At 38.1% G+C, this 20631-nt stretch overlaps 1 protein-coding gene across 1 annotated transcript; it reads left to right on the forward strand.

Moving 5' to 3' along the window:
- The first annotated feature begins 246 nt into the window (after positions 1 to 246).
- Positions 247 to 19778, forward strand: KATNBL1 (katanin regulatory subunit B1 like 1). Its single transcript, XM_074909776.1, has 10 exons — positions 247 to 363; positions 8299 to 8426; positions 9977 to 10017; positions 10371 to 10650; positions 12021 to 12139; positions 12325 to 12375; positions 12461 to 12550; positions 13104 to 13193; positions 13650 to 13743; positions 15250 to 19778. The coding sequence occupies exons 2-10, from the start codon at positions 8313 to 8315 to the stop codon at positions 15280 to 15282; spliced, it is 912 nt and encodes a 303-aa protein (XP_074765877.1). The 5' UTR covers positions 247 to 363; positions 8299 to 8312; the 3' UTR covers positions 15283 to 19778.
- Positions 19779 to 20631: the final 853 nt, after the last annotated feature.

A 20631-nucleotide genomic window follows, 5' to 3' on the forward strand; every position in this document is an offset into this window, starting at 1 on the left:
GCAGGGGGGCTGCGGCAGCCTGGGGCCGGGCGAAGGAAGGCAGCGCCGCGCTGCCGAGCGGCCGGGCCCAGCGCGGAGCCGGCGGCCGCGGAGCTTCGTGCCTCGAGCCGCCCCAGCGCCGGGCGCGGCGCCAGGCAGCCGCCAGAGGGCGCCGCGTGCGAGCGCGGGGCGGCGAGGCGGGGCGGGGCGGGGCGGGGCCAGCCTCAGGCCCTGGCCCCGGCCCAGGCGCAGGCCCAGGCCCAGCATGCAGCGCGGCGCCGTTTGAATGGCGCAGGCTCCGGGCGCCGGGCCCCGGCGGTAGGGCTCCGTGGCTCCTCCTTCCCCCCCCCTCGGCGTGGCCCGGCCCGGTACCATGAGCAGCGGGTGAGTGGCGGCGAGCGGGCGAAAGCTCCCGGTGCCGCGGGCGAGGTGCCTCGTGGCCCGGGGCGCGTCTCCGGCCGCTGGGAAGCCGGGGGCGAGGGGCTCTCCGGGGAGGCCTTCCGCCTCTCCGCAGCTCTGGGGGAGCGGAGCGGAGCTGGGCAGGTGGCGCGGCCCGGGCCGCGCTCTGTCTTGCCGGGGCCAGGGGCGGCTCCGGGGCGCCCAGCCCGGCGTGTAGGCCGAGGGCTGCGGGCGGGCCGCCGGTGGGGCAGCGGCGCTGCCTCTTCGCCGCTCCCGTGGCGGCCCCAGGCCAGCACCGCGGAGATCTCGGGCGCGGCGGTGCGGGGACTTCCCCCCCGGCCCGGGCACCGGCTGGCCTGCGGCACAGCTGGCTTCAGTGCCCGCGGTCTCCATCCAGCCTGCGAGTTCGGACGGTTTTAGTCTGAAATGGTGACGTTGGCCACAACTCAAATCGAGCGTGTACAACGGTAGATAATGCAAGGGGGGTAGGAGAGGCTTGAGTGCTCTGAAAGGGAGGATAACAAGCTGGGTGTGAGGCCTGCTGACGGATTTTATTCCCTGGGTGTGACAGATTCCAGTGGGGAAAAAAGGCGGGGGGGCGGGGGAATCTTCAGATGCTTGAAGATCAGATCCTGTGTTAATTACTTTGTTTAAAAGCTTTTTTTTTTTTTTTTACTGTTGTGCTGGAGTAGTTTGGCATATTGTTGAATGTATATGTAAAATTCTGAATAGTGAGAGCTGTTAAGGAGAGAGCTTGGGAGGTAGTTTTGGAAACTTTTTGATGCTGTTTTTTGTAACATGCTGTGCTTTGGAGTAAGGTTAAGTCAGTTTGCTTAAAAACAGCTTTCTTGTAACTTTTCTTGGAACGTGAATTTTGCTTTTCCCATTCCCCTGGTTTTTTGTTCCTTCTATTCTCTGGCTGTAATCAGGGAATGGAAAAAAAAAATAGTCACCCCTGTTTAGCAGAATTAAAGCCTAACAGAAGGCAGGTTAGTGCCTCTTTGGCCTTGCTGGTTGGAAAGAACAAATTGTGCTAGTCAAAAGCTGTCACTTTTAATTTATTATCAGTTCATATAGTTTTTATTAAAATTTCTGTAATATTATTTCATTGAACTCAAGTTACCATTGGTTTGAATTCCTAAACTTTATAACTCAAAATTTCATTAAAATATCTTAAAAATAATAAGGTGTTTTTAATGTATATATTAAATCATATATGTGAGCATACTGATGCATATATACTGTTGTAGTAGTGTATATATATTCTTTCACCCAGTTTTGAAACTTCACTTTTCAATATATTTCCATAAGCTTTTTAAAATTTGAACAGTTTTGTATGTCAGTCCCAGGGTAAGACTTTTTAAATACTATAAACAGACGACAGTCTATAACACAAGTTTATTTGAGGGTAACATAAAAAGTTGTGTGATCCCAAACTATGGGAAATGTAGTCACAGACTATTTTCAGCCAAGTGGGGTTGAGGTGGGTAGCCATCTCTCCACTAAGTTTGGAGCTTGAGGGATTTTCCAATATGTCTTTCTCTAAATTTGAATTTAAAATTCTTGTTGCAGGTTTTTGAAGCTCTTTGGATTGAGCAATGAATTTAAACAAATTTATTGTTTTTTTAATTTTATGAGTAGTTTCTTGAAGTTTTGTGTAAAATACTAATGTGGGAGCTTCAGCATACTGGAACTTTATTTCCTATATAACAACTCTCAGATAGTGTTAATAATACAACTTTTCCAACCTTATTATTCCTGTGATGTTCATAAGTGAAAAATCAACAGGTAAAAGCATTTTCACTAGAGAAGGATGACTTTGGAAAGAACTAGAACACTGACAAGTAATATTATGGCAGCTTAACGTATCTGTAAATGGTATGTCCAGATACAGAAAACTGAGTACTTGTTTGTCTTTTTTCTAGATAATATTTTTTCCAGAATGTGAATAAGGTTCAGAGATTAGATTCTTAGGCTGCCTTCACAAGGAGAGATAACTCACACCTGGCTTCATCCCCAGTAAACTTAACCGAACTCTGACTTGTGGTCCCTTTCAGAGGTTTGTTATGACTGCTTGTACCAGTAGGCCACATAGAAATTCCATTTGTAGGAGTAATAGGAAAATGAGGTTTAATTGTAGGAATAAGCTAACTTACCATAACTAGTTACTCAAATAGTGTTTGTCACCACTACAGATTTAATGAAATTCTTGTAATTTTTGTCCATACATGATACTTTAAACTGGAACAAAAGGCCTGATAAGTATAGCATGTTAAAAAATTGTGTCCTGTTGGCATAGAAGACACACTTAGTGTTGCAGAAAAATTTTTCTTTAGCATACTCCTTAGAATCTTGAACTCTACTTTTTTTTGAGGAGAATTCATTATTTAACACCTGGTGAATTGTCAGGCATAAATTCCTAAAAAAGAGGGGGTTCTTTTTAAACACAACCTGTTTTATATTCAAAGGATGTAGAAACCATCTAAAACTGAGAGGCAGATGGGTTCTGTAACATTTGTCAGAGTTAAAATGAAAGGAAATTATGCCAAGCTTACAGAATCACTTCTGCATCATAAGATAGTGCTAATTTATTTTTGTAGACAAATTACCCTTTTGGAAGTAAATTTGGAATAACCATTCTTGGAAGTTTCTCATGAACATTTTAAATCTGGTAATGACTAGAGAGATTAGTTGACCACACTGGTTCCCTGATGTATACCTATTTTGAATGCTTTCAAAGCATGAACTCCCCTCCTTGGGGAATAACATTTAATTAACTCTTTCATCTGAGTTTAATGTTGTCATCCTTGAACTTGCACTTGATTTAATATGGGGTGGGGGAGAGTCACAGGAACATCTGCAGTGGCTAATGTATGTGGAATGCTACAGGAAAAAAAACAGCTGTATGGACAAAGAGTAGGACAGAGAATATTTATTTTATGGGATATTGCTGATGATTTAAGAATCTAGCTATTCTGCATTTGCTTTGCTGTCGTGCAAAGTACTCCAGTCTGTGTTCTGTAAGAAATTAATGTTATGTTAATACATGTGTAGATTACATAACATGCAAAGAAAAGTTTGTCCCTCTCTGGGGGCCGTGCCCAGAACACAGGACGATGGGAGGGAGTGGCAGAGTTGTTAATACTTGCCTTTGATAGATACACACTTGAAAGACTTTTAATGCTGACTTTCTTTGCTTGATTCTGGTATGAAGAGTTGTATTGCATCTTGGAGAGATCAGAGTTAGAAAATAGCAGTACAGCCACCAAGAAACTTTTACCCAGGTACTGTCTATTGAATGTGGGGACAAATGAGCTGACTTACCAGAATATATGGCTGCTGTTATTCTAGTCCTGTTTCCTGAAAATTGAGGGGAAGGAGGGTTGGCATCTGCTATGAGAAGTCATCCATAGGACAGGGGAGATTGGTGGGATGTGAGCATATCACTGTAAAGAAACGGTGCATCTCTGTTCAGATTTGCAGTCTGCTTTGTTACCACTGTAAAACAGTTTAGGCTTATATGGTGAAGGGCTAAGGCAGAACTGAAGGGACTTGCATTCTATCCTTAGTTCATTTTTAAAATTCTGTATAGCAAAGGAGTTGCACTGGCCTTAAGGAGATGGTAGAAGAGATTGTTCTGAACAGCTACAACTAGTTGTGGTCATCACAAGGTCATAGTCAAAAATTCAAGATGTTAAGGTATAGGTTCTTTGGTCCTCTACAAATTAGTATCCAATGTCAGGTTAAAATCCTCTGTACATATCCCAAAAGGACCGTGGGTGGTAGTGTCTAATTAGCTAGATGAGATCATCTGATAGCAGATAGGAAATGGAAGTTGTGAAGTGCCTTTCATCTTCTAGCATTTGTCTTTTTAATTGCTGGCCAGCTAGCATTTTATCATGTGTTACTAAGCCTTTGGAAGCAGGTTTTTTTGAGATGTGGACTAAGTTTATTATAGCAGTATTAGATTTGGATGTACCAGATTCTTCTGCTTGTGTTCTGCTCTGAGTTATCTGGATTGTGTTTCTATATTTAATCACTTTCAGTGTCTGTCTTTATGAATTTGCACAGTCTGCTCTGGAACCCATGTAGACATTTGGGTCTTCAACATCCTGTGGCAAGTTCAGCTTGATTATAATTTGCTCAGAGCCACCTCCTTTCGCTAGTTCTGAACCTGCCTTCAGCTACTGTCATTTGACCATTCTTATATTGGGCAAGACAGTGAATAATCTCTATGCAGCTTCACCAAGCCATTCATTTTGTAGACCGTTGTCTTGTTTCCCCCCTCTGCTATAAGTAGCCTCCTTTCCAGACTGAAAAGGCTTGATCTATTCAGTTAATTGTGTGGAAAGTGTTCAATACTGGTTTTAAACTTGCCTTTGCCCAAGTTCTTTTTTATTTAGAAGTCTTTTGAGTTTTCTGTTTTTTTTTTTTAAAGGGATGAGGACTAAACTCGCACTCAGTATTTGAAACACAGGCACAAATTAGTTCTTTATGCTGTCACAACAGTGTTCTGTTTATTTTTCTAACTATTTATTGATTCATATGGAGCACTGAGCGATCCAAATGATCTAAACTGTCATATATCCAGATCTTATTGTGGGTGGCAATTATTAGCTCAGAGTCTGTGATATTCTTTATGGAAATCCAGTTTCCTCATGCCTGCAGACACTCAGGCTTTATATTAATCTATAATTTTTGTTTCTGCTTATTGTACATCACAGTTCTCTAATTCTTCAGTTAGCCCTCATCTTCAGTGTCTGCTGTAACTTTGTATTGTCAGTGGTCTTTGTCATTTAACTACTCATCCCCTTTGTGAGGTAATCTGTAAATATATGGAACAGCATGAACCAATGCAGATTTTCTGCAGTGTTCCTGTGGTGGCTGCCTTCAGTGTGGGAACCACTTAGTTTATGACTGTTTCTTAACTATTTCTCAATGCAGAAATTTTCCTTCTTGTCACTTGGTTGCTTAGTTTCCTTGAGATTTAAGTGAGGGACTTCTGGAAGCTTTTTGGAATCTCAGAATCTATAATTCAGCTGTCCTTTAGCCATGTTGTACTACTTCATACTCTCAATGAAATCCAAGGCAGGACTTGGCCTTCACGACAGCCAGTCTCCCAATATATTATTTGTGTCAAATATTTCTATTCTTTATTACGTTGTTTACTATTTTGCACAACAGATGTCAATGTGGATCTTTCTTGAGGCTGTCTTTAAATACTGACTGTATTTTTCACACATGATTTCTTCAGGTGCTTTGTCAGCTCAAAGGGAAAGGTTCTGCACCTTCATTAACATCACAGATATTTCATGTCACTGCTTGTATGTTCACTGCTGCTTTTTGCATCATCAGAGACCCTCACAAAACAGGTTAAACGATGAAAACCTCTCTAAACTGTAAGGCAGTGAACACAGACATAAGGATTTTACTTCAGTTTTACTTCATTTCATCAGACGTTCCTTTATATCTGATAATTTGTTGGCCTTCTGGGTTTCTGTTCCCAGTCTTTGAAGAAATAATTTGTAGTGTGTTGTCTTTTCCTCTTTCAGCTGGGAGTCTAGGGGGCATTATGTTCTTATATAAAATTTGTCAGAGTGTCCCTTCATTTTTCTCTTGGACACCTCATTTTTTTTGTAGGGAACTTCCTTCCCTCCAGGATAATCTCTCTAGCTGAGATAGCTTCAGGTATTCTGAGATGTTGTTTTAGGCTCTTTAGAGCCCATTATTAAACACTGATATGCTAATTGTTTCCTTGATAAGACATTTCTTTCTAGCCTTCTAATATTTACACTTCTATTAAGTAAAAAGCTTTCTAGTTTAACAGTGCTGTCTTAAGATATTGGAAATCAGATTCCTGCTTACCTGCTTAGCATGAAAGAGGAGGGTAGTTTGAGATCATTTATTAAACAAGTAAGGAGAGGTCACTCTTCTGCATGAAGAGTTGTAAGCTCTCAGAGTGTGATGGGAGTAGTCACAAAAACTATTCAGGAACAGAGATCATGGGTTTTTTGTTTGTTTGTTTTTTAGTTTCTGATGGGATGATTCTGTAGGGTTTAGCTCTGGCAATTACAGGGTGCCCTCAATGTTCTTTTGGAGTTTATTACTTTCCCCTCAGCCACATTCTCAAGCGGGATGCAAAAAAACCCAGATTTTTCTAAATCCTCCTAGCTTTCTGCCTTCATCATCAGCTTGAATATAAGGGTGGATTTGTTTGGATTTTAGGGTTGTTGGGTTGGACTTTTCTTCAAAAGTTTAGTTGTTTCCTTTGTGTTGTGCTCTAAGTTCAAACCTTAATGTATGGCCCATTTTGAGTCCAAATAATGTTTTTAACCAGTCTGATAAGTAGAGAAGTTCTGTGGTCTTGTGGCTTTTTTTAAACTTCAGGAGAAAAAAACTTACTATCTATTTATAAGCCTGGTGGCTGGAAGCCTTGGAAGTTTGGAGACCTCACGGAGTGACAACTATTCTGTCACCATCCCATAGTATGCAGGAGAAGAGTCAAATTAATGAACCAGTCTTAAGCCAGCCTTGTATCTGGAAAAGTATGGACCACCAACTGTTAAAGGTCTTGCCCTAAATAATGCTGCCATTTGCAATGCTTGCTGAAGTCATTTGTCTGAGGGCTCCATGTTCCCATCTTACAGGGTAAGGGTTTCTGTCAGTAAATCTTCATTTTTGAGAGAGAGATCTGAAATGAGGTTCTTCGGTACTGATCCTGTTCTAAAGAAAACTTAAGCATTTGAAGAATATTTTTTTGCTTTCACTGTATCCTACAATACGGAATTTAATATGCATTATGTCAAGGATACACCTTCTACTTTGTTTTGAGCCTGCCACCTGTTTGTCTTATTTGATGGCCTTTAGCTACTGCATTGAAAGATGTTCTGTGCTAATAAGCTGTTTCCCATCTGGCTTTTTCAGTGCTCCCTGTCTTAGTGTTTTAAATACTTAAGTTCTTTATGTGGGATAAATCTGCTACATAGAGGAAAAGGGATAGGACTGCTGGTACTAAAGGTGGAGAGGAGAGATTGGGGCACTCATGTTGGGACCACAGTTTTGCTGCTTAGGGGAAAACAATAAAATTAAAGCAAGTGGTAGGTTTTTAAAAGTAAGATAGGATGTCTTGCTAAAACGTATTAAGAGTAGTGCTCCACGATGTAGTTTTTGAGTCCAGTCTCAAGCAATGGATTTTCTGAATCGCTTACAAAAGAATGGAAAACCATATGTACAACTGTGTGAATCGTGGTTTTTATTTTTAATTCTATGATTTTCATACTTAAAGTACTGTAGATGTTTTGTATTTGGTTAACTGGAATAAAGATTTTTTATATATATATTAAAAATGGACAGTTATATGCTGAAGAAAATGGGCAGGGAGTGGATTTGCCAATAAATTAAGGGGAGATCTTTCATTTCCATTATTTTTTTTAACCTTTGCTATTTTGATGAAGTTTGCCTTCCTTGAACAGGAATTATTTTTATTTAGCTGCCTTTCTTCAGTTGACAACAGTTGTGGGACCAGTAATTTTTCTCTGGGTGGCTGGTGAAATTCAGTGTGAAATGTGGAGCAAAGTCTCGTAAATTTCCTTATTGTTTGAATGGCACCCCTCAGTGCAGGTGTACCAAGCTGGTCTGAAAACGAGATCTCAGCCTTTGTTTCTTCCAGGAAGCTTGTTTTTGTTCCCTTCTATTTAGTTTTCCAGAAAGAAAAGAAAAAAAATTTGAAGTGCTCATCAATATGTTACAAATGATAAGGCCTCTGGCTAATGTTTAATGAAGGATAATGTCTTGGGTTATTTATATGATAGGAACATCTTGTGAATAATTGAACTATTTTAACTGGTTTTACCAGCTGCATTTAAAGAAAGTTGACTGAATGTTTTAGAAAATATAACTATATATCTTTCCCTCAAACAGTGATTTGAGAGATTATGGCATCTGAAGCCCACAATGTTCAAAACCAGAAAGTATTGCATATCGAAGGGCATCCCATTGATCTCTCCAGAAAAAGAATCTCTTCTTCCACTAAAAAGATCATGAAGGAGGTAAGCTGTTTTGTTAGGCATTTTTTAATGTCCTCTGAAACTGAAGTAAGCATTCAAACAAGCTCATAGTTCTGAGCAGTCTTAACACTAGAAGCACAGCACTATTGGGCATTTCATGTTTAGATGTTGAATAGAACGTTAGCTTGAACAGCAATTATATTATGAAAACTATGCATTTTAATAGGCACAGGCAGGCAGTGACTGTACAGATACATGCGTTGTATTATCCACGGGAGCAGTGGGTGCTGATACAGTGCCTGCTTCACTGCAGTATAGCCAAGGACTGTTTCAGTAGAGGAATTCTATAATTAGAAAGTTCTCACTTGCCAAAAGAGCTACATGCACAAGTGAAAGGTGGGGTGGGTGAAATATCTGCACTGAAATGAACCTGTCATCTTGTTACTGTACAGCTTCATCTACTACACTGTCTAGTAACATGTATACTTTTACTGGACTCCTGTTGGTCAGAAGTGTTTTCTCATAATCTCTTACCTATGTTACTGGCTGAAGAGTAAGGCAGTAGAGTACAGAGGAAACACTAGGGAGATAAACTTGTAACATTGCTTTAGAAAGTGATGAAGGTGCCAGTATTCTCTGTCTGCTTGCTTGCTCAAACTATGTTTTAAAACTCACGTGATTTTTATGACACGGTGTTAACAAAAAAAAATAATTATAGCATTGTTTTGCTGATGTGCACAATGTAAATTTTAACAGTATATAAATTTTCAAGTTGAAATGCCTGCAGTATATGAGTGTAGTAACTGCTTATATGAAAATACATATTTCTAACTTGAGCATCTTAGTGCTTTTTAAAATAATTTGTTTACTAATGAAAAAGTAAACCAGAATGTCACGGTTCAACTGTTCTTCATTACACAAAGCTCGAAAACATTGAAGACTGCTGTATTAAAAAAAATCTTTAGAAATTCGTCTTCAAATCGTGTTGCTTAATTTTCAGAGGTTTTGCTAATCTGTCTGGCATGACCCTGAATGAATTTGTGATTCCTCTAGTATATCACTGTTCTATGCAGCCTAGTTGGTGTCAGGATGATGGTCTGTTTCATATGAATGAATTCAGGATAATCAAGCTGATGTTGTCTACAGCAGTCTTTATTTTTTTGTTGTGCTTTGGTGGGGAAATATTTTGTTGTCACACTTCCCAATATCAGCATCTGCTGTATTGTGGGCCTTTAAATATATGTGATGGACAAGTAATGCAATTTTGCCATCAGATTCCAGTAGGCTTTTTACATTAGCCACGGTTTTTAGTTTGCTAGTAGCTAAAGAATCTCTCTGTCACAATCTCACCCGTTGTCAAAGATAACCAGAGCTGACTGTGGTTCACCTATAGGTCACTGTGAAATGCTTGAACATTATAGGAAGGTTAATGTAGCTATGCTTTAGTTGCAGAATAGGAAGCATGGGTGGAAGGAAGGGAATCTATGGTAAACTTAGGCCATGGCAAAGCAGGGCTTTTTTGACAAACTGTGGGAGTGTTTGAACCTTTTTACTAATACAGCTTTTTTTCTTCTCTATTTCATTTCTCCCAGGGTAAGAAATCTCCAAAACAGCTGGCTTCATACACAAACAGGTAGGAGGGCTGTTCTGTGTAAAATCTGAGTTTCAAGTGAGAGGGAGGCAGGGAGGAAGAAGCAGTTTGTCTATTACAACACCCAAGCAGACACAAATGGAAGACAGGTCTTAATTTTACTGAAAATACTTGGTTCTTGTGTCTCCTTCCATAATGATGAGTCTTTGAATCAATAAAAGCGGGAGAAAAATACTGGTGGTAGCTTCTGATAACCCAAATGTCATGAACATGTATCTTGGGAATAAAATGTTTTTGCAAGTTGACTGCTGAATTCATAATGATATATTTTAATAACACAAAGTATTGCTTAGGTTTAGAGTAACTTTCACTAAAATACTGCTTTATTATTGCAGAATAACAGTTGGAAAAACGGTGGCCAGTCCCCTCTCTCTTTTCAAAGTAGTATATTGTAAAAGAAAAGTTCATTGTTATTCTCCAAAGCCTTGTTACAGAAAGAAACAGTTCCCTAAATCTAGGGGCTGTGACATGGCAAATAAAGAAAATGAACTGGCTTGTGCAGGAAATCTGCCAGCAAAACTGCATGACAGTCGTACACACTTGCTGAATTCTAGTGACTCTGGCTCATCTCAAACAGAAGGCCCCTCATCCAAATATAGTGGATTTTTTTCAGAGGTAAGTAGAGTTTAAAGAAGCATTAGTTTAAAATAAAGGTATTGCTGGTAGTTTCTTTATGTGGTTAGCTGTGAAAGTTCTCAGATTAATTTTTCTTAACATATAGACTGCCTCGGGTCTTGTGACTTACAGTCTTTATCTGTCAGTTTATGGTGATAGAGTTGCTAGCAGCAGTAGTTCTGCCAGTTTTCCCCAGGTATGTGTCAGCACAGAAGCTCAGATCTGCCAGGCTAGTTTGGGTTAAAATTGTACCAGCACCAAAGGAAAATACTGTTTTGACCTGGTTAGGTTTCATGATCTGGCACAATGTATGGCCACATACATGTTTATGGAAGTGTGGAAGTGTTAAGTGTATGGATGGGGATAAGCTGGTGAGGTAGGATAGGATGCCAGCTTAGTGTGTGTGAAACTAACTTAAGTGTTTGTAGAAGACTATTTCTTGCTAATTGCTTGATGAAACCTGGTGAATGCTTGCAGGACTTCTGAAACTGGCTAAAAGGTCACATACATGAAATGGGTCTTGTGACAGTGAAGGCCATTTAAGTCACTTAATGTTGATGTTTCCATTTCTGTCACCATAGATGTTTGTTACCCATTGAGGCCTGCACATGTTTAAAGTGAGGTCTGGCAGGGAAGATAAGATTGAAGACTTATCTCCATGCTGTCTTTTCATGGTACTACAAGTGTGGGCTGCCATGAAGGGAGAGTCCAGTGGGCTGGAGATGCAAGTCTGTGGCACTCTCACTCCATGGAATTTGATGCTTTCAAGGAAGGAGCAGCAGAATAGCTAGAATAAAGAGGTTGCAGAAAGAGGGTAAAGAAAGAAGACTGGAGAAGATTTATCCTCTGAAAAAGTAAAGACCAGATCACAGGCTGCAGATGTTTAACTGGTTTGAGAGATATGGGTGGCGCTGCAGTGTTCCTTACAATCCAAGGTCTATTTTAACAAAATACCTAAGCTTCATTCCAAGAACAAGCTTTTTCAGAAATGAACCTTTTCTGTCAAAGTTCAGAATAATACAGGTAGTCACTTATGTCTAAATTCTGTCAGCATTAATAAGCGTTTAAGTAAAAAGTCTAAGAGTTGGTGAGAATTACAGGGTGATGTGCATGAATGCTCTATTTAATTATTAGATACTTCTCTTTAGGTGTCTACTACCTTTGGGGTAAAGTAGTCATAATGTATTTGTGCCCCCTTGTAAGGAAATTTGTGTTTTTAAGGCCGTTGTTAGCTAAATTTCTAAAAAACCTCATCAATGTACAGGTAGGAAAGTATATTTTCATATACTAAATTACTATATTAGAGCAGCTTATTGTGTTGTTGCTGGCTATGTGTGATAAACTTCTGTTATATTTTAAAAAATACACAGGTTTCTCAGGACCATGAAACTATGGCTCAAGTTCTTTTCAGCAGGAATCTGAGGCTGAATGTAGCTTTAACCTTTTGGAGAAGGAGAAGTATAAGTGAACTGGTAGCCTACTTAGTGAGGTAAATGGAGTGTCTGTTCTTTTATATTCTTAAAGTGGTAGCAATCCCAAATATGCTGCAGTATTTTTAGAGGTTCCTTAAATGCTGTAACTTTGTTGGACTTCCAGTGTGACTTAATGAATAAGTATATATTTCAACCTGTGTTCTACTAGTAACATTTCTGATTTTATTCTTAATGTTTCTAGGATACAGGATCTTGGAGTAGTAGTAGACTGCCTTCCTGTGCTTACAAACAGGTACAAACAAAAAGCAGGTGGGGGATAAGAATCTATTATAACCACACAGAAGTTCAAGCACCTCTGAAACATCTTGTTTTTTAAGTTTACAGGAAGAAAAACCGTATCTTTCAGTTGGCTGCTGTGTAGATCTCTTGCCTTTAGTGAAATCACTGCTTAAAAGCAAATATGAAGAGTAAGTATCAATTTCAGATGTTTTCAAAACACTATTAGTTCCTGGCAAATGCAGTGCCCTAGAAATTAATGGTGTTTAGTCTTCTGACTCTTGTTCCCTCTGCCCTTTCTCTCAACCCTGCCTTTCCCAGGGAACACCTACCTGAAGGGGAGCTTTGCTGCGAGCCTTTCTCCTTAAACAAAACCGTGGTGCAAAAAATTTTCTGCAAGATTAAGGACCAGAGGGGACTGGCTTTGCCCTTATACAGATTTAGTTTACCCTAAACAACAAAACAGAAGAGCACCAAGGTTTTAGGATGCTTTATAACAGGAAATCAAGGCAGAGTTTTCAGGCAAAATACATGAAGACTTTCTAGGTTTTCAACAAGAGCTTCAATTTATCACTTTGAAACTGAAAACATAGGCAAGTATTTAAACTTGCCAATTTGTCTAGATTTTTTTCTTCCAGAATAGAAAATGTGTTGCTTTCTAAGTTGCTTAACAATTTGTCTTGACACTTCAGCTGACCTGGAGGCAGGGGAAAAAAGCATAATATGTAAAATATGTTGTTACAGATATGTGATAGTTGGTTTAAACTGGCTTCAGGCTGTCATTAAAAGATGGTGGTCAGAACTATCAGCACATACAGAAAAAGCAGAGGATGGGTGAGTATAATGTTGGGAAATAAATGTGTTTCTGTGGCATATTCCTTCTGAAAATCTGTTTTAACTTTGAACAGTTAAACAGTTGAACAGGAACACACCTTATCTATGCAAGGAAATTTATAATTCAAAAGTAAAACCTTAAAAACACTTAAGAAGCTCTTCTGTACTTAAGACACAAGTGGTGTTTGGAACTTCTAAGGATTGTCACATTTTGATTTTTTAATTGGAGTTTTAATACATGTAAAACATGCATTAAAATTAGACTATGTATTAAATATATATTAAAATTAGAGCATATTAGAGGTTATGCAAATACTTTAGAAGTTGGGTCAAAATTTTTCTGATATTCTGGCAATATTTATCGTGTAGACTAAGTCTATATGCAGTATTATCTCTGTTAAAAATTCTACTGAAATGTAGTATATATGTTATAAAGTGTTGTTCATTCTTTTTCAGAAATGTTCATATTTTAAAACAACAATTAAGTGTATTATGGGAACAGGAGAATCATCTTACTCTGGTTCCAGGATATACTGGTAATATAGCAAAGGTAATCCAGTTCCAGCTGTGTTTAGTAATGAACATAGTTGCATCACTTGCAGTATTCCTCTCATTTTATGTTATTTATGCAAAACTATTGACAGATAAACATCTTTTACTTTCCATTACTGCTCAAATATATCACAATTTTTACAGAAATCTGAAGTGGATTCCCTGTGCTAATAGTAGTGTAGTTTAGAATGCTAACAATTAAATTTTTTTATGCTCTTTTTCTTTGTAGAGAAAGCATCTCTTTAATAGTAAAATAGCTAATAGTAAGAATCCTTAAAGTTGATGTAAAAAAAAGGGCCCAGATGAGTAGATGGATTGTGAAAGGACAGGTGTGTTCTCTGAAATCTGCTGTACCTGTTATTGTAAGTGTAAAGCAGTGTGGAGCCCAGCAATGTTGTTAGCATTTGCACATGACGTGACTGGGGAAGTGACAACATACATTCTAAACATTCTAAAGCTTATTGCTGGCCTAATGCTTAGATAATGAGTTTGTGGAGAGCAGAAGAGTGTCTCCATCTGAAGTGAATCCTTGTTTGCCTTTCTTGGTACATTGGGGTATCACTAATGTAATGAGGGTGTCTGATAAATGCATGGTTGGCTGCTCATGATACTCATCTCTAAAAACATGGCTTTCTGAGGTTGGGCACCAAGAGTTAGACTGAGTAAGAAACTGCTCCACACAGAGGTAAACAGAACAGATAGACAGAAGGGACTTAAAGCAGACACTTGGCTATGTGCAGGATTTGCGTGAGCTTGAGAATAACTTGGAGATTGCCTGCTTTACTGACATTTGAAGGAGCTTTGTGGAATCTATAATTCTATGGCTACAGAATTTGTCACTTCGATATATCAAGTAATTTCTTGTTCTTCTGGGACTACTGTGCACCTCTGACTTCAATTTTGATGTCTCTACAAGGATAATTACAAACTTCTTGCAGAGTTTGTCAGCAGGGGTGTAGAGGAACTGAGTTCTAACTCCCAACTGGTAGAGCATTGGGAGCTTGTAACATAGGCTGCCTAGTTCTTCTGGTAGATCAACATAGCAGTTATAGCCAGTGTCAGTTTGTTTCTCTAGGATTCTTAATATACTTCTTAATGTATATTAGGATAGACTGTAACCAAGGCCACCCAAACAAGTCATGAGCAAAAAGAGCAATACAAGAATGCTGGAGGGATGGGGTCAAGGAATATCACTCTTAATCGTATTTCAAATACATGATCTCATCGTGATGTTTTTCTTTTCTATGCATGCAGGGAGCAGTGGTAAAACAGACTAAATTTATGAGTTTGGAAACCTAATCCCACTGCTCTTGCTGGCTTTTTGGTACATAAAGAAATACTATTGAAAGTAATCTCGAAGATAACTTGTTCTGAAATTTGGCCTAAACATAATTATTGTATTATGGTCCTGATCGGTTACCCTGCCTCAGACATACAGTCAACGTTACAGCTATAAGTAATGTGACAAACACTTTCTCCTCTCTTTTTTTTTTTTTCTTTTTAGGATGTAAATGCTTATTTATTACAGCTACACTGACATGATTGGGAAACTACGTGTGCTTATGTGGTAAAACAATCCCATAAAGTATCCCTGAAATATGTACTATTTTCAAAAGCCTTTTGAGAAATACTGGCAGAAGAGAACTGAACTGTCAAGCTGTTTAATGAAACCACTAACAAAATCCTAACAATCTACTTCACATTGAAGTGGAAAAATGTCTAGTAGGAGCAACTTTTACTTCAGTGAGGTGAAAGTGCACTATGAAAACTGTATGCCTTTGCTGCATTTGGGATTCATTCAGTTACAAGGTATTCATTTAAATGCTACTGTATTTTACTACATTGCATAAAAGAAGATGAATTATACTGTCATGAAGACAAGACAGCAGAACCAGTTATAAGGAACCAACAAAAGCAATCAGCATTAAGAGCTTTTAAATGTTTCTTTCACGAGAGGACTCCAGAATGCACAACTATCTTCCAATTACATTAAGAAAACCTTTGGAATATTCAGTTACTTCTGTGTTTTAGTCAAATTATTAAAGACAGTTTTTGTTTGCACTATTGAGAAACTATACAGCAAAGATGCCTTAATTACTAGTGTTTCAAAAAGCCAATGTGTTAAGATGCAAATAGCTGTTATGTTCAGATTGTGATGAAAAACTACAAAATTCAGGGTTTCACATTGTGTAGTTAATGAAACATTGCACATATACAAAGATTCGTGTATGAAAAATATAAATACCTGAAGTTAAGCTTGGATAAACAGTTATTGCAAATGTCAGCAGAATGGTGACTTTATGTCTAACAAATGTTTTTATATTGTATGTGGATTTCTAACACAGTAATCTTCTGTATCATTTAAACTACATGCAAATAAGTAAATATATTAAATGTATCTACTGTTTTTCTTTTCAAGTTCATAAAACCAATTTCTAGAATAATCTCTTTCACAGTACTTTTTATCATAGATATTTATGTCTGTTGTTTGAAATGTTTACAGCCAGATGAGGCCATGTTATTCAAATCGCACGCTTTTTATACTACCTCCTTTAAGAAACTGACAAAGAGCTATTGCAGAATTAATCAAGTTCTAACCTGATCAGTGATGGCAAATTCATACCAACAACAGCGTTGAAATTACAGCTATAAACTTTTACTGCCCTGTTGCTATCCTGTACTATTTCAATTTAAAAGCTATAGCTTAATAGCTCTGAGGGAGTTTGGATTTTAGGCTTGCTATTGCCTCTTTTTTATTTTGTGATTAGAAAGCATGGTTTTCCAGTTAAAACTTGTGAAGTGCCAGCTGTTCACTTAAAACATAAATCTACATGCACAGCATGTATCACCAACTTCTCTACTTCCTTAAACTTAAGTACTTACAAGGGTTGTTAAGCATATGCACTTTTATTGACGTGCAGAAGAGGAGTCTTTTGATAGCCCTGAGTGGTTTTTGCTTTACAGATTAAATAAATGAAATTTAAACTCTTGTAGTGGTCACCAGCTTTAGGCCTTCTGTTGCTTCATTTTGTATTGAATTTACATATCATTATTGCTGACTTCTGAAGGCCAGCTAGGAAATCCATCATCAGAACTTGGTGCTTTTGGTTATTTGAATATTCTTTAAACCACCAAAGGCTTTGCGCTTCCCAGGGCCATCAGCTGCAGGGAAAAGTTTCTGGGACATCCCAAAACAGAACTCTGTGGGACAATCTCAAGATATGCACATAGCCAAATTCTTTTTGCTAGAATTGTTATGTACCATTAGAGGTTTCACATTCAAAAGAGTTTTAGATAGAACTTGCAACTTTTCATATGTTCTTGCTGTTAAAAATTTAAAGGAACTCAGTATAACGATGTTCTTTTATTACTCTACTGTTCTGTTGAGCACTTAAATGTAAAAGTAACATAAAGACTAGCTTCATGATTTGGGTAGCAGTTGCTGAAACTCTTAGACTGTTCCTCAAGGAGAATACTGTAAAGGTGATGGAAACTCAGATCATCTTTTCTCCTGTTTTTTTTAAAAAGACCAAATGGTCTGGTAATACAAAAAGTAGTCATTGTAATTGATTAAAGTGAAATACCCTAGTATTCAAAAATCCGGCTTCACTGTAGATGTAAATACATGGTCTTATAATGTAAATCCATGGCCACATGCAGAATTCCAAACCGTTACTGTGGATGGTGCTTTTGTTCTAGTGTCAAGGTAAGATTGACTTCAGGATTGTTACTGAGAAATATCTAATAAAATAATGCATTATTTTTAACTGCCAAAAGTTGTATTTCAACAACATCAATAATACAGTATTAAACATTAAGTCATTAGTATCTGTGCCTTTAATTATTTTTTTTTACTGTTTTCAGGCAGCTACTAGACTGTAAGAACGGGATTCTGGTGTCTCTCCATTATGAAATGATTTTTCTGTCATGAGCTTAACTCGTTTAAACTAATCACGCTCATGTTCAGGATCAGCTTGTATGCTCTTTAGTTCTCTAATGGGTAGGAATTAATTTTACTGTAATAGAATGTATATGTACGATATCTGCTCAGAGGTGACATGAGTAAAATGTCTTAATAGCTGTGTAACTCTGGGAAATCCATATAGTTGTGTCAATGAATCTAAAAATTAAGTTTATGAACAATCATGTCCATAAATGCTAATATTAGCAATACTTTCTGAAAATGCAGTTTCTAGGATGTGGCAAAAGATGCAGGCAGAATTAATTCTTTATCCTGTATGTTCTTGGGATGCAGAAACACGTATGTACTTGAGGATGAAGGATGCCTCTGCAGAACTGCTGTTGATGTGAACTTGATATGAAATTAACATCTTTGAAAAATTGTCTTTTGCTTCGGTGTTCCTGAGAGTACTTGAGGCTGTTTTGCTGAAAGAGTTTTTATTTGAAGCATGAACTATGACTTACCCATCCCCTAAACTGAAATTAAAGATGATGCCTGACAAACTACCTCTTTCTGAAGAGCTAAAACACCCTCCAGTATTCTGTTAATGTAAGAATTGAAGCTTAGGTATTGCTGATAGCTTGCTGAAGAGTGGCGATGGATTAATTGCGTACGAAGAAGTTAGCATGTCTTAATGATTATGTATAGTTCCATTTTAAAGGAGTTACACCTCTTTCTTATTAAAGAGAGAACTCTACAGTGAAACACTTGTATCACACAGGTACTGCAGTTCCAGGCTACTTAATAGTGCTTACAAATTGTTGCTGCTATTAAAAAAAAAAAAGCATTAGCCCTCCAGGAGCTTATCTTCTGCAGTGGGAGATAATTCAAATGATCTTTCCCTTTCTGTAGGCTGCCTTATTGTTGTCAGGAGCTGCCGTTTTAACACTTGGGGTGCAGGAGGGATGGGAAAATAGGAAAGGACAAAAACAGTAGTGTGACATTGGCCCCACTGCATTATACTATATGTATCTTAAAGCAGGCTGTATTTTCATTTTCAGGTATCTGAAGTAGGCAAGTTCGAAGTTACGAATCTTCATGCATTTTTGCATTGAAGAGATAAAGGTTTTGAAGATGGATGCTGCAGTGCTGATTTGTGGTGCGCTATTATATTTTTTTTTTCTTGAAAGGGTGGGCATTTTTTGTGTGTAGAAACTTGGAAGTATATTGTGCGAAGCTTACGTTTTGAAACTAGCAAGTGGTTGCTTTTCCCAGTTCATCTTGCCAGATCTTCCAGTTTTACAGAAGGCTGAATGTCTGCCTTGGTGTGGAGATTTGCAGTTTTATTTTTATGCCCAGTTTTCTGGTACAAAGGGAAACAGGTGGTTCATAGTCAGCTATTTCAGAATACAAACCCATGCAAATCATGCTACTGGTGTGAAGTTACTCCAACTTTTGTACAATGCAAATTATTTAATTTATTAAAGCAGTTGGCTCTTGTGTGAGGAACTCTGTACTGAACTAATGTTGCATTAGAGGAGGAAAAAAATGAAGCAGTTATTAATAATAGCCATGGTAAAAGCCAGACAGCGTACTTTAATTTTTGTCTACCTTCCTACACGCAGTAATCATTGTAGGCTACAGATAAAGATTCCCTGAGAGAATAGATTGAGTATGCTTGTGTTGTTAGTGCTTATGTTATTCTTTAAACAATTCATGTTTATTCCATATTAGTTAAATGGCTTGGTTTCTGTTTTAGAATGAGACTAAATGCAAGTATTTATTTTTTCCACCCCCGTGCATTCATTCTTCAGCACTTAATGATGTTTCTTCCTCTTCTGGTTTAAATATACTGAGTATCTATTGTTAGAAGTGGGAAGAAAAGGATGAAAATTCTAGATAAAACAGGGCTAGCTATTTAACACTATTCATTTTGAAGCAATTGTGAAAGTTTCCACCTCTTTAAAACCTTTCATGCATTTTGTTAATACCAACTAATTGAAGTGGGCACTCATGGCTGCAATTATGAGTTTGAACTTGGTTGAAAAAATAAAGTGTTTTCACTCTAAATAACCATAGCTGCAGTATTTTTTTTTTCCATTGAGTACTAAACTAAACTTATACTAACCTGCTGAATGGGCGGCAGGAGGTGTAGCATTGTCCCTTTAATGGGATAGACTAGAAATAATCACACAGTCTTCAACTCTTGCACATCTACAATATTTTTGTTTCCATACAGAGTAGTTTTGTAGTATATATAAATTGTAGCTGCTGATCATAATGCTATGAGATATGCTGCTTTCAGGTTGAATGTGTTATGTAGTTGTTTCCAATTTGTACAGATTACTTCTTCAGTCAGTCATTATTTGGAGCGCTGTACTGTAGATGAACAACTAACAGGTCTCAAACATCTGTACTTCGCTGTAATAAAATACAAGGATGCCATATTCACATTTTCCAGCTTCCCCCCCCTCCCCCTTTCCTTATTCCTTAATTTCAGTGCTTAAAGCCACTTGAATTTCCTTTGGGAAGTGATAGCTGCCAAAAAGACACATGATAATGCTTTTACAAATATGCTCGTGACTTGCTTTAATACACTACTATGAATAATAGTGTTCTGGAAATTTGGGAAGGAGGCTGTTTTCTACATGTATGGTCTTGAAAGAAAGAAAAACCTACTGGATTTTACTGAGTTTGCAACCATTTTTTTTTTTTAGGTAAGCACTATGTGTATTGTGAAACAACTAAAATCTAAATATCAAGATTAATATTACATTCCAAGACTGCCTGCTCTTGTGGGTGTGTTGGAATACATACACACCCTAGTATCGTACTTTAAAGCAACCTGCAGACAGTTTCAAATAGCTCTTGTAATTTAGGTTGATAGCTCTTTTTTTTGAGTTGGGTTTAATCTGCTGAGCTTCACTTCCAAAAATCTGAGTTATGTTTAGATCTTGCAGTTGCCACTTTCACTCTTGTTCAGAT

This window comes from Athene noctua, chromosome 6 (assembly GCF_965140245.1).
Source record: "Athene noctua chromosome 6, bAthNoc1.hap1.1, whole genome shotgun sequence".
In the NCBI taxonomy this organism is placed as follows: Eukaryota; Metazoa; Chordata; class Aves; order Strigiformes; family Strigidae; genus Athene; species Athene noctua.

Coding starts and splice junctions, on each gene's coding strand:
- KATNBL1 (XM_074909776.1), top strand. CDS start 8,313: ATGGCATCTGAAGCCCACAATGTTCAAAACCAGAAAGTATTGCATATC. Junction 10,651..12,020: donor ATAGTGGATTTTTTTCAGAG/GTAAGTAGAGTT, acceptor AAAAATACACAG/GTTTCTCAGGACCATGAAAC. Junction 13,194..13,649: donor ACAGAAAAAGCAGAGGATGG/GTGAGTATAATG, acceptor ATTCTTTTTCAG/AAATGTTCATATTTTAAAAC.